Source organism: Austrofundulus limnaeus, unplaced genomic scaffold (assembly GCF_001266775.1).
Source record: "Austrofundulus limnaeus strain Quisiro unplaced genomic scaffold, Austrofundulus_limnaeus-1.0 Scaffold6, whole genome shotgun sequence".
In the NCBI taxonomy this organism is placed as follows: Eukaryota; Metazoa; Chordata; class Actinopteri; order Cyprinodontiformes; family Rivulidae; genus Austrofundulus; species Austrofundulus limnaeus.
In genome coordinates this window covers 1595746-1610387 of record NW_013952408.1, presented here as the reverse complement: position 1 = coordinate 1610387, position 14642 = coordinate 1595746, and the positions used below count along the sequence as shown (strand labels likewise).

Sequence of the window (14642 nt, the reverse complement as noted above, 5' to 3'; positions counted from 1 at the left end):
AAGAGAAAAGAAAAAAAAAAAAAAAGAGAAAAGCAAGAAAAAAAAATTAACAAGTCCCCCCCACCCCCCAAGAATGAATTTCCAGTCGGGCGTCCCAGTGTCCGGTCTCTCGCAGCAGTCCCAGCCGGCCATGCCCACTCCGGGTACGGTCCCCGCGCCCGTCCCCGTCCCGGTGCCCCAGTCCATCCCGTCCCAGTTCGGATCCGGATCGTCCGGCGCCAGCTCGGGAGCCGGCCAGTTCGGCTCGGGGACTGTCTCGGGCCAGTCTGCGCAGTCCGGTCCGGCCGGCTCGCAGTTCGTTCTGTCCAACTCAGCGGCCATTCGAGCAGAGATCCACCGGTTCGAGTCCGTCCACCCGAACATCTACGCCATCTACGACCTGATCGAGCGCATCGATGACCTGGCCCTGCAGAACCAGATCAGGGAGCACGTAATCTCCATCGAAGGTGAGTAAACAGGAAGGGTCCCGGAGGGGGGATTTCTCTGTTTGTTTGATGCTTTCAGCCATTGATGGGAATGGGTTTGGGGGTCCTCTTTCCTCCCCCACTTTTATCTTTATTGGTAACATTGTCATTTTACGCACAGCCCACTGTCAACAATCCCACTTGGAGGATGGGGGGCTTAGCCAATCTCACGTACAGTAGTTCCTGTTCAGGGATCGATCTGCACCCATCCCTGCAGTCAGTCCAGTCAGTCAGTGTGAACAATAACACACTCCCAAAAAGAAACAATTATAATCAGTGCCCTGAAAATTAACTGATGCTTAATGGGGTCTGCTTCTGCTCCATCTGACCTGGAATGAGTGGGAGATTTTTGCTTTAGATAGTGGAAAACAAGCTTGGCAAATGTGAAACGTGGTCCTGAAAGTATTGATTGGTTTTAACAATGCAGAAACAGCAAACACACACACACATAGACAGACAGAGAGGCAACAGCAGAGTGTGGATATACTGATGCACCTCCAACAGTGAACCCACCACTCCGCCGACCGTGCTCTTCATCTCACCTGCGCTCCCAACATGGTGCCAAACGTCCAGGGAATGATAACAGCGACTGCAATCCAGACCTCAGAGGAGCAGCGTTATGTCAGCTGGAGATGATGCACTGCCACATGCAGACGTGCTCAATTATGGTAGCGCTTTCTCGTGTGTCATGCAGCCCTGTTGTTGTTGTGACTTCAACGTCCATCAGAACCGGGCTGCCAAAGGTCTCGGAGATAATTAAAGCAGCTCCGCTTCTGCATCAGAGTTTGAACTCAAGATGCTGTTTAAATTGAACTCAATGCAGTCGAACAGATTTATCATTGAATTACAGGAAATGCAGAGRCCATACTTATCAGTTAAAACAAGTGCAATTCTATTATATTTGAATTGACTGCAAAATGGTCATGACAAACGCTAAAGCACCGGTGTCTAGGAAAATGGTAACAAATAAACTGTGAGGGCTGAGTGTCTCTCGTCAGCCTTTTAAGGAATGAAATTTCTTTAATTTTTTTGAAAACACTTCCCTTGACGGGGCGACACCAGTGCCTTTTGTGATTCGTGTGTGTCTCAGACGTGCTCTTTTTGAAAACATAAAAAGGTCAGTTGTTCACTTAGTTTATTTGTTTCATCTCCCTCAAGCGAGCAAATGATTTGACCCGAAGGAAAACTAAAGCAGATTGTGTTATTCCTCTGTCTGAAGGTTTTGAAACTGCCCAATTTTGTGGCGCTAAGCTCAACTTTGGTTGTCGGTTCTCTCTCAGGCTTGTGTGTGTTTTTTTTCTTTCTTTTTTGTTTGTTGAGAATTCACACTGTTTTGCATAAAACCCACAAGCAATCTATAAAAGCACAAGTGTACATTTGCTGCTGTAGATTTGAGGTGGCGTAAATGTACACAGTCAAGTAGCCAACAAATTCAGAATTATTGAGTCACATCTGAGGGAGGTTGTAGCTACTCATTGTTCCCAAAGACGACATTGTGTTGGTGGTGATGTGCAGATCGATACTGAAATATCGATACTACCGATATGAGAACTTTATGTTATAGAATCGATACTAAAATCAAAATATTGATACTTTGATACTTTAGTTATTTCACATAATGTATATCATTAACAGGAAAATAGTGGAAAATGACTAAACTGTTCAAATCTTGTCTAAATCATATGTGGTTGGAGGGAACTAATTTTCTTCCGCTTGGATAATGCATAAGCACAGTGGCACGTGCTCAGTCAGTCACTCAGTCTAGGTGTATGGCAAGTCATTTTAACATAAAATCTRTTTTGTCTGACAGTCTGTAATTAGATTCTAGATGAGGGATTCCCAAACATTTTCATGCCATGGCCCCCCAAACAGCATTAGCTCTGGACAGGGCCCTTCTTGCAAACCCACAAACAATTCTACAAAATATACAAAGTAACAACTTTTAAAATACTTTTTCTCACTTTTATTCACTGTTCAAATTTTTTTATTATTTCTTTAGAATATGAATTTAAAATTGTGCTAAAGAAATGTAAAGTTAGGGTTGGAAAGACTTTTAAATTAAATAAATTACTATGTCATGTATTATTTAAAAAAACGCTACTTTTTAAGATTTACCAGACACCTTATGTTTGTCATCACAAAGTGTCAGTATCGGATCAGTATCACCGATACCAGCCACATTTTWCTTGGTATCAGTATCGGAAAGAAAATTGGCATTATCAAACATCACTAACTCTGTCTCGATGTGATGTTTTGCACAGTTGCTTTCTCTGTTTTATTATTGAACGCAAAGAGAAGCTTAGAAATGTGCTTTTATAGTCTGATAATCACGTGTACCGCGTTAAAATATTGGATGATTTCTTGCTGCATYCAAGAACCTCCTAAAATGACTTGGCACATCCAAGCCAAAACACAAACTAACATATTTATTTTATTTCTAACATGTTTAATGTGCGCTTTGCTTTACAAGCATAAAGCAGAGCAGTCAAATTGTTATCTAAGCCTAGACGGTGTGTCGAAAAGCACAAAAGATGTTTGAATCCCTGCGATAAAACCTGTCTGCAGTCGGATGAATATGTCTGCACTTTTTCATCCTGTTAAATGAGATGTGCTTTCCCTATTAACCATAACTTTGAGAGGCTTTGAAGAGCAGACCTTGACTGACTTGTCTTCACCTGTGCTGTGGAACTGCAGATCTGTTCCTYTTCAATCTTGCATCATTGCAGAGACTGTTGCTAAGGAACCAGTGGCTCATGCATTTAACCGAAGAAAGAGTGAATAGAAATAACACCCCCCTGCGAAATGAATTCCCGATGAAACTAAGGTCTCCCTCTTGTTTTGTTGATTAATGAAACCTTTTCTTTTACGAGGCCGTGACACATCTGTCCTGTTCTTTTTGTCTCTTTTTGTTAACAGGCGCTATTTGGGGTGCCCGTGGTTTTCCGTGAGTCATTTCATTTTGCATGATCAAATAACGAGTGAGAACAGGTTGTTTTTGCTCTTCAGGCTTAAAAAAACATATTTTTGTAATCAGAAGATGGAAACTGGTTAATCAGGCAAGCACGAAATTCACTACGAGTTCAGAAAATCCTCAAGCAAAATGGTAGCACAGGAATGTGGGCGTAATAGGTGAAGAGTTCAAATGTTACACTGCAAATAGGTTCTGATAAGATCTGGGTGAAATTTGATTGATCAGGTTAAGTGGTTTAGCCAAACCAAGCCAAATGTTACATTTAAAAGCAAATGGGGAAGAATAGTTTGCCCTTGAATTGAGCACGGGGTCACTCTACCAGACAAGGTCAGAACATGATGGGCTAATGGAGACCCCGGTTTGTGATGCACAAGCATATTTGTGCATTAGAGTGCAACAAAAACCTAATGGACCGGGATGTTTAAGTCACTTATAGCCGTGTACCTCACAGTATGATTTGATATAGGMGTACAATACATGGTCAGCAGTAAAATCGTGGCGCTGCAACAACTTGGCTCTGGCTGGTTGGCCTCACTCACYTCACCTGTGAGGATCTGGATTTAGGACATACGTGGATGCTTGAGGAAGATCACCACAAGGACTAGTTCTAAATGTTAAACTCTCAATGTTGTGTTCAGTCTCTGTTTTATGATGCGGCCCAATGAGTGGTGTTGTAACAATTTTCTTTATTGAATTTTAATTTCTTTTTYCCCCAAATAGGTCTTGAGTGTCTTGGCAAGCTTTAAAGGGATCCTCGATTAGTTGTAACAYTAGGCTTTATTTAMTAAACATGTATTTTAACTGTAAAATAAAGACTGTAAAATACTGTAGGCTGTTTAGTTTTTATCATTTTTAAACTAAAAGTATATTACACGGACGGAGTCCTTTTATTTACACGCAAAGCATTCTGGGTAAATGATGACGTGGATAGGTCCTCGGTGCGAGGCTGCTAGCGAGTTATATCCACCCTGAAGGTTAATCTTGGACAATATCTGACGATTGGCTCTTTTAAATGAAACCAGAGAGCGTTGACAGAGAGGAGAAGGTAGAAATGAATCAGCCTGTAACTGAAAATATGGATGGAGGACAACAGAGCTGCTTCATGGAAGAAGAACCTGAGCTTGTGAATCACAATTGCAGACTTGTGAGTTTAATTGAATCAAACGTGTATCATGGCAGTCTTTGTGGTATCGAGAAACATTGTATCATCCAAACTGATGTAATATTGCACTGTGACAAAGCTGGTGATTTCCACCCTTGATTATAATCTATATACAGTATGTATATGTGTATATATATATATATATATATATATATATATTGTATTTAAAACCAGTTGTAGCAGTCACTTTAATTTATATTCCTATTTTTTGCTTATTTTGTAGGATATTGATAGCTGTGTCAAGACAGCGTTTGCTGACTGTGCAAAAAATGGCTCAGATATAGAGGATATGTAAAATTTCAAATTCCTTCCATTTTTTTCCAGCCTCAAGGTGGCATTGCACTTTCTCTGGAGCTGGTTGTCATCTGAGGACACTGACTTGTGTATTTTCTCAAGATTTCTTTAAGTACTCTTATGGCATTTCACTGCTGCAATGTTATCTTATATCTTGAGTGGGTAATACCCGTTATTTCATAAAGCTGCTAAAGCTGACACTGACATTCATGTTTCCAGCTGACGGACCAAAGGCAGTCACCCAAATCCTTTGCTACTCAAGAGGGGTGCTCGGGATTTCAAGACAAGACTAATAGGCCTGCACAATGGGACATTGTGTGTTCGACTAGCAATAGGGATGACACGGAGCGATACAACGAGCACAAGCCTTAGAACTCCCCGTGGCGTTGTGTGGCACCTAAGTGGCTCTCTGGTACACACTGCCTCTCGTTTCCTAAAGACAACACAAGCATCAGTCCTCATCTGCTCATAACAAGCGGTAAATTATAATTTATAACTGCAATTCTGGTAAAGCTGGATTTCGTTTCTGAACATAACTAAGATTTAACTCTCAAATATTTCCATTAACATAATTTTCTATACCATAAACCTTCGTTTTCTGTAGTTTAGGACTTATAAAATGAACAGTGAATAATGTTCTGATGAATAAATGATGTTCATGTGAATTCAGGGTTGGGTTGCAGAGAAATTGCACTGTTTAAAGTTTGGATCCTGAGTGGTTGAGAGGCTTGAATTGTATTTAATAAACTAGGCTGTAGGCCATTTTAGGAGAAGGCTGCTGCTGGCAAGTGAAAGATAATGCRCTCATTATATTTCAAAACTGTATCTGTGAATGTGAGTGGATTTCGAAATGTCAGTCACAACCACCAGCTGTGTCTTTGACACGTTCCATCAATGTAAAATGGCTGTTAACGTGGCATCGTGGTGTTTATAGAGTTGCTCAGTCAGTATTTATTGTTGTAGATCTTGTGCCTGAGTAAAGTCGTGGGTAAATACATCTGTGGAGTACTGAGGAGATCAAACCTAACTGTAATCTTTTCTTTCATCCTTGAATCATACAAACAGCGTAAATCAAACAGTACACACTCCAAATTAAAATTAATCATCTTTGAAATTAAATTATTCAGTTAAAATAATAAATCATTTGTATTCAAGTCAAACGAGCTGCGTGTGTACAGAAGATGGACTTTGATCCCTCTTTATTCATAGCTTGACAAACTTGTAATTAGCAATATCTGCATTCATTATAATCTTACGTTAGAATAAAATAAATTTGTGCTTCTTTTGGCAAATGATGGATTTGAATTCCACAAAATAAAAAAACACCACTTTTATACCCTTGCTTCTTTTTTTATTTTGATGGAGCATTAAGTCAAAATTTGTTGTAATTAAAAAATAATTCAGTTATGTGTCCTTTTTTATTTTTATTTTTGGACATGATTCATTTTCTTTACGGTCGTTCTTACAGCTTTGACAGGAATCCTTTCTTTCATTTCACGTGCCACCTAACAGAAAAATATGAATCATTCGAGCAACAAAAGGCACTTCATTTAAGTCATTAACTTGTGTGTTGTCTACCAGACAAATTAGCAGCGAGCCCAGATTTAATTATACCTTAAGGCATTTTATTACAAGCAGCTTGTTGCAAAGATACATCATTATTTTTTATAACTTTATGTTGTGTGTATGTGCATAAAAGGAAAAAAATCATTCTTTTTGTGCAAAAAATAAATTTTTGCAAAATTATGTTGCCTTTAGTCTATTTTGAAGCTACAAATGAAGTGTTAACGAATCACCTCTTTTTGAGTGTCTAGTCGCCTGGTCACAGTAAACAACATTGCTTCAGCTTGTGAGATAAGGTGTCTTATATTTGTTTCCTTGAAGGATTTATAGACCAGTTGTCAGTGGCTTGGACAAACAAGATCATTTCATGTAAAAAAGTAATATACAATGACTTTACTTTCAAAGCAGAGAAAGCAGCACATATCCTAAGAGATAAGACTTCCTGGCAGTGATTCATACTATGCCCTGCTGAACTATTTCACAAGGTTTGTCTCAGAGATGGAATAACAAATCAACAGTGCAGTCTTGTACTTTTATTTTGTTCTTCTTGAAATTGAAAACTGCCCTTTTTAGAAGTGTAACACATCCCAAATGTGCATGAGGGTAATATAAAAAAGGTTACCATCAAAGGAGCCCTGATACTACAATTCACCATGGCATTAAGTGACAATTTCGTAGTACCTTATTTTAATCCTTTGAAGTGAATATCTGAATTTATTTTTTAAATTAATATGCATAGTTGTTACCCAATGTGGCCACAATGCAAAAGATGGGAAATGAAGGTGATATTTTAATAAAAAGACCTGAGTTACAACCTATCATTGTAGAGTCATATTCCAATCTTTAACTAATGTTTAGGAGTTGACAAAGTGCCTCAACACAAACAATTAAACATTTAGACACTGGAAAAAAACCCATTTAATTAAAGAAATATAATTTGTTGAGTGAAATCTGCTAACGTGCAGGGTAGATTCATTATTTGCCATGGCAACTGAGTCTCTGACAGGCAAATGTCAGTTTATAAGATTGGTGACTCCAATTATCAAGCTTAATCTGAATGTTAAACAAGAGGTGTAGACATATTTATGATTGTTTTACACTTATAGTATCGCAATAATCAAGAAACCTCTTAAAGGGGACTTTTCACTCTTTGTTCTGAAATAACAAGGTGCTTATCACTATTAAACTAAGCCAAAGCTCAGGTTTTAAATGGATCAGAATTGAGTTAGTTTTGTACATTTATTTTTAACACCCAAGTTGAGCTAAGCTAATATTGGGTCATGGGTTTGTTTTTAGGGTCATTTCCTCCAGACACGAAACCTATTTATGGACAGAATTTCTAGGTGCAGCCAAGGTGTTGAGGAGATCTGTTTTTGTGACCTTAGGATCACATCTCTGCTTTTTGTGGATGATGTGTTCTAATTGGCTTCATCAGATCATGATCAGCTCTCACTGGAGCGGTTCGCAGCAGAGTGTGAAGCGGCCAGGATGAGGATCAGTGCCTCCAAATCTGAGACCATGGTCTTGAGCCGGAATAGGGTAGGTTGCCTTCTCCGGGTCGGGGAGGAGGTCCTGCCCCAAGTGGAGGAGTTTAAGTATCTCAGGGTCTTGTTCACTAATGAGRGAAGAATGGAGTGGGAGATTGACAGGCGAATTGGTGCTGCATCTGCAGTGATGCRAGCGCTATACCGGTCTGTCGTGGTGAAGTGGGAGCTAAGCCAGAAGACAAAGCTCTCCGTTTACCGGTCGGTCTATGTTCCTATCCACATCTATGGTCACAAGATTTGGGTAGTGACCAAAAGAACGAGATCWCGAATACAAGAGGCCAAAATGAGTTTCCTTCGCAGGGTGTCTGGGCTCTCCCTTAGAGATAGAATGAGAAGTTCAGTCATCCAGTAGGGACTCAGAGTAGAGCCGCAGCTCCTCCATGTCGAGAGGAGCCAGTTRAGGTGGCTCGGGCATCTGGTTAGGATGCCTCCTGATCGCCTCCCTGGTGAGGTGTTTCGGGCACGTCCCACTGGGAGGAGGCCCAGAGGAAGAACCAGGTCACGCTGGAGGGGCTATGTTTCTCGGCTGGCCTAGGAATGCCTTGGGATTCTCCCTGACAAGCTGGCCCAAGTGGCTGGGGAGAGGGAAGTCTGGGTCTCTCTGCTTTGGCTGCTGCCCCCGTGACCCGACCCTGGATAAGCTGAAGAAAACAGACGGACAGACAAAACCTATTCACTTTGTAGCAATTGAGATAAACTGGAAGCATCTTTCTCAGCCTTGGTTGTTCCAAGTTCTTGTACTGGTCACTTCCTAATTGATTCGCAACCAAGAAAGACAAATAAAGATATCTGATTTGTATTGGCTTCACTTCAAATTGAAAATCAAACGAGCAGTTTTTGTACTTTATTTACTTATGCAAATTCACTCTACTTGAAACTCCTAACGATGATACAGAGCAGAAGCTAAACACTACAGACTCACTTTAATGGTTTCATTAGCAACAACCACTATGGTGAATAAAAACATTTTCCAAAAAAGTCTACATTTGTTTTAACTAAAACCAAAGTTATGGCCATTATTGCCTACTGAAAATACAAATTAGGATGTGTTATTTTGCTTTGAAACATTTGAAATTCTGCTAAGGTTGTTTTAACTGGGGTCAGTTTGACATGACAACTCAAGAATCACACATTTAATAGAAAATACAGACTCGCATTGAATGATTTAGTCTGAATCTGTTTTTGATGAAAGTTTGATCCAGTTCTCGTAAGTTGGACAATCTGTTTGACTTTAACTCTGGTCTCAGAGGTCAGTGGAAACGTCAATATTTCTGTCAGATGTGGCCTACTGCATTCAAGTCATAAAACTTCCCAAGTCAGTAGCACAAATTGAGACCTATTAAACCTGAGCTTCTTCCTGTTTCCTCTTCCTGTAGTATCTGCAACAGAACCACCTCTATGATGTGYGTCACATATCATAGTAACAGACTTTTCCCCCTGACAGATTTGCACATCCCTCTCTCTGTCAGAAGAGCCTTCGTTTGGAGATTTTCCTAGATTTTCCATCTCCAACCTCAGACTCCTATAGTTGCAGCTCTACTGAAATTCGTTTGAACACGACACCTGACTCTTGACCGCAGGTCAGCAGAGATGAGCTGAACTCTTGAGCTGTAAACAGATGCAATGTCTGCTAGTCTGGGAGGGTCTTCAGGGTCAGAGTGCTGTTTCTGTATCGGCCCTGCTGTCCTCTCTTCTGTTACACCACAGCATTGGCTCATTAAGTGTGACGCTATCCTCCACAGCAGAATGTCCTTCATTGTGCTTGGGAACAAAGGAGCTCTCTCTCCTGTTGATGGACAGCTATTTTTTGTTTCTGTGTTCTGAATGCAGAGGAAAGCTGGTCAGGGAAATTTAGAGTACTCTCATCCTAATCTTTCATAAATTGAAAATAGAGGGCTGTTTCTCCTCTGGCATTATCTGACATTGTTAGTTTTGATCGAATGCTTTATTGAAGGACAACACTGTTGAAATTTTGTGCTTTATTTTGTTCAGAATGAATCAGCTTTAATAGATTTAGAGAAAAATAAAAAGAACAGAAAATCGTTTTCCTCACGGCTTTGCCATTCTGCCTCTGTTTTGTAGGAATAAGGTTCTCAATTTGTCTTGAGTATGCAGGAGCAGGGGGTCATTTTAAGTTAATTGATCAGGTTCTCTGGGGATCATGATCAATTATTTCTTATTTCCCAAAGGAAAAGGGCACATTATCTCTGTTAAAACCAAAATGTAGGAACTGGGATTTGGCCAAAATGAAGAAACAATGTGTTGAATCAGATTTAAATAACTTGCCACCATTCTGCTGATCAATCCATAATTAAAAAAGTTATTTTGAAGCAAAACGTTGATATTTTTTCTTGCAACTCAGTTCAGGCTTTGAAATTTTGGGTTTACTGTATAATGAAATTATTTTTAGACACAATTATTGCTTATAATGACTTGTTGATAATAAATAATCATAATGTGATATTTTTAATATACTACGTTTGTTTGTTTTCCATGGTGTGCTTTATTTTAGTAGCTGTAAAATTGCATTAATCAATCTTGTTTGGTGTCTCTGGTTCTTAGAGCTAAGGTCAGATGGTCTTGTGATCTTAAAAGAAAAGGAATAMTCTTCTTTTAATACTATTTTGATTCTTTTTAAGGCTAAGATGGTGGTTAATTTATTCTGCCAGAGGCTCTTTTTTCCAGTTTGTGCATGAGCCATGTCCTATGTTGGAAATGCTCATGTTTCCTGCCAGTGGGGTAGGGCTGGAAGCAGATGGCTGCTGACAGAGGAAGGGTTTTGGGAAGCAGAGAGTGAGCAACAGATGGAAAGGCGCATATGCCTCCAAGTCCCTATAGCTTGCCAGCAATCCCGTGACTAACTGTGGGAAGATTCTGGCCTCATCCAGGTTGGGGATGGTAGGGAGGATCATGGAAGAAGAATGAAGTGTCCCTAGAATAGAAACGGGTTATCTGTGACCATCTTAAAGGAGGAAATTCAATTGTAGTGGGATTCATATCTCTTTTTATTGGGGGATCAGYGAGGAGTTATGGCAAGAATTCAAGCAGAAGCTGAATCAGCAAAAGCAGATCTGCTTTAGTAGTTTTTGTTTTGGCTGTCATGTGCTTTAGTAGAAAAATTTTTTTTTGCCACCCAATCAGTGGTGGACAAAGTACTCAACTCTAGTACTTGAGTAAAAGTATTGATACTCAGGGTCAAATCTACTCAACTAAAAGTAAAAGTTACACCATCAAAAATCTATTCAAGTTAAAGTACTAAAGTACTTACTTTTGAAAATACTTAAGTATTCAAAAGTACATGCATTTAAAAGTACTCAAGTATTCAAAAGTACAAATAACATTTTCTAATAGCACACTGTTGTACCGCACCTGACTTTTTCCGTGTGCGCACTCGTTTATTTTCGCTGCGTTAACTGGGGTGATGCCGAGACCCGTGTTCTCCTTTCCCTGCGTGCTGAGGAGGAGATAAGAACTTCACAGTGAAGGACGGTGATCTGCTGGAGCGGATTGGAAAACTTATGGATGTGATGAGACAGCAGCTCCCTGAGCTCAGGGGGGAAAAAAGTCCCTCAGCTCACAGCTGCTGGAGTGGCAAAACCTTCTCTAAATTATCTGGTGAATTAATTATCTGCTGTGCGCAACGTTTGCTCTTTAGTAAATAAAGCAAGCCATTTTAACCATTTTATTAATTTTATCTTTATTTCACCCGTCAGACAGTCTGGTCCCGGTCTGGGGGGGAAAAAAAGTCAGACAGAGCACCTCTAAATTATCTGGTGAATTAATTATCTGCTCTGTGTGCATCGCCATTTGTATATTTACATCATCATATTTATATAGCAAAAGCATTCGCAGAACCACCAGGGTAGCCGCTAGCGTCGCCATGTTTACTACTGTTTACACTCACGTCAGCGGTCCCACGTGAAATACGTAAGCAATGCGTAATCGTAGCTGTTTTTTTTCCACGCCTCCAAACTTCCCGCTATGTAAAACGATTTGTGAATGCCCCACTTGAGGGCGGGATGTGGCCGGCTTATTCTTTGTTTTATGAATGAACGGATCGGCATTTAGCCAGGCAGGGCTTGGCGACATGATCGCGGATATGTCTTGTAAAAGGGGTTATTGGTTTTCTAAAAGAATTAGCTTGATAAAGCAAGGGTGGTTCACAGTTAGTGACCCTATGAATGGATACATTGTTGCTAATTTAAGTTAGTTATTTAAATGTCACAGGGCTGTTAAAAATCATTCTAAATCCCAGATACTGTATTTACCACTTTTCTCCATCAGTCACTTTTCAAGGACAACTTCTTTGTGATAAAGAAGACTTATAGTGCTTTTAAATCCTTCTTTTTCACATTAAAATCATTCYTTTGGGGTCTATATAAAATGAAACTGTATGCTTTGGTCTGAGTTCCTTCCTATTGAAACTCCACAGCCTCTCTTTCACCTTTTTTCTGAGGTGTGTCTCGGATCAGCTCGTTTTGAGGCTGTCTCTTTAAAACCAAACAAGGCGCTTCACAACCCGCCCCCTTCCAGCTTCCAGAGTGGTCCATTGTTTGGTAGAGGGATTTACGACTTTATAGCGATACAGAAACTTTTTTTTATTTTCAAATGAATTAAGAGACCTCAACAATGTCAGACATGTCCATTCAGCCTTACACGTTGGAGCCAGAGTCTGATCCAGAAAGAGAGGAGAATGAAGATTACAAAGTTGTAGTTGGTAAGTCCAGACTTTATTTAGAAGTTCTATTGCAAATACTGTGAAGAAATCTTTTATAAAACGTCATAGAAAATAGAGAAAACTGAACAGGTTGAAAAATATGGGAGAATATGGGAAAGACACTGGGAGAGACTAAATTGAAATTTTCAAGTACCCAACAAAATGTATTTAATGGCTAAAAAAGTGGATTTTGCATATGTCCCCCTGCACATGAGGCTAGTGGAGGTTTTCACATACAGCAAGTAAAAACATTCTAAAATGTTTTTTAAACGTTCTTTTTGTGAGAATAACTTCCTGTCTTTTAAACTCGTGTGCCAGGTACATGTATTTGGAAGCTAGGAAGGCCTTTTCCACATTACTACCCTCGGTATGTCACCTGATGTATTCATAGTAGTGGATGAGTGACTTGTGCTTCCACACTAGACTGTAAATAGAAAACCCCGACCTGCTCTCTATTTTCTTTGACCTGAGCATAGTTTTCAGCACAGCGTTTTTTGTGGTTTGCCTCCTTGTCAGAGCAGCGTGTTTAACATGTGCTAGTTATGCATTATCACCCAGATCCTACATTCTTTCAGGAAATGTCATTGTTTTGATGTTGTTTCGACACGTCCTCTGGCCTTGTGTTCTCTGTTTGCCAAGTCAGGCAGCAAGCCAAGTATTTTTTTTCCCCCCAGTTAACGTTGCTGCCTTTGGGGGAAACCTATGTGATTGTATATTTTGCTTCAATCAGGGGAAAAAAAAGTTGCAGTGCACAGTTGGTTTTGATAAAGTAGTTCAAAAACACTGTTTGTCTGTGTTGAAGCATCTGTTACTCAGATTAAGTATGGCTCAGCTGTTAGATTTAGCTCTCTTGTTATGTGAATCATAGATAAACTCCAAGGAGTGGGGGTTTGTTGTGAAGCGATCTTTTATTCTATGGGAAAATTGCAAAGGGAAGTGCAGTGTGACCCCCGAATTTACTGTTTATACTCCTGTTTCCTGTTTTCCTCCAACTGGAATATGCTGAAGTTGTTCCAACACCGATTCCCTCTGGCCATGACCCAGGACTGATGTCATGTGGTGCAGAATGTGAACTGCATGTGCTACAGCCCCTTTTGGAAAACCGTTACTGCTCCCATTTGGGTCCAAAAGCTTGGAAGACTTTAAGAAAGGCTCCTCTTAGAAAAACAAAAACAAACAAACAAAAAAAAAACAAAACAAAACAAAGCAAAAAATATTAAAAAGCTAAAAAGATTAAAAGATTAGTTTCTAAAACTTAGAATGTGGTGTGAAATAAACACAAAATTCAGTGATTTTATTTATTTATTTCCCCAAATTAGATCAAAATTGGAAAAGAGAAGTGAAATACTGAAATTTAAACGTGGAAACAAAAGTATAACATTTTTCAGCATTTGCCAATGGATTATATAAAAACCAGTTCTGTTCTTTGGTACAGGTTCTACATGCTATAGCATGATGCCACCACTTGGAGGAAGACTGGAAGATGAGGGGCTTTTCTGAAATGTATATTTGCTTTGTGAAGAAGTGAAACTAAGTTCTAAATATAGTCATAATGTGAACAGGATACAGTATGTTTTTCTTAGACTCACACTTAGCTCAATAACATTTAATAAATCAACATCTACAGTGTTTCCCCTAGGAAATTGGTCTTTGCGAGGGGGGGTACTTGTTTTATAAAAACATAAATTTACGCGACTCACCCGCAATTATGGTAATAAATTTACACATACATGGATATTTAATTGCCTAACTACATTCTAGTTAAGGACTCATGATAATTATCAATAAAACTGTTATTGATAATAAGTGATCAGAACTGTGTGCAGCAGATGATCTGAGACCAGAGTTCTCAGTTTGAAACCTTCTGGAGCTCTTCTGTGTGACTCTAGGTGTGACAGAGTTTGGATGGTTAATTGTCTCTTTT

The 14642-nt window shown here is 39.5% G+C and overlaps 1 protein-coding gene across 1 annotated transcript in view; it reads left to right on the top strand.

The window, feature by feature from the left end:
- The first annotated feature begins 6 nt into the window (after positions 1–6).
- agap3 (ArfGAP with GTPase domain, ankyrin repeat and PH domain 3) overlaps positions 7–14642 on the top strand; it is a 146413-nt gene continuing 131777 nt past the window's right edge. Inside the window, exon 1 of the mRNA XM_014029945.1 lies at positions 7–446. Within this exon, the coding sequence (XP_013885399.1) occupies positions 74–446 (373 nt within the window). The 5' untranslated portion in view covers positions 7–73. The remainder of the gene's footprint in view (positions 447–14642) is intronic.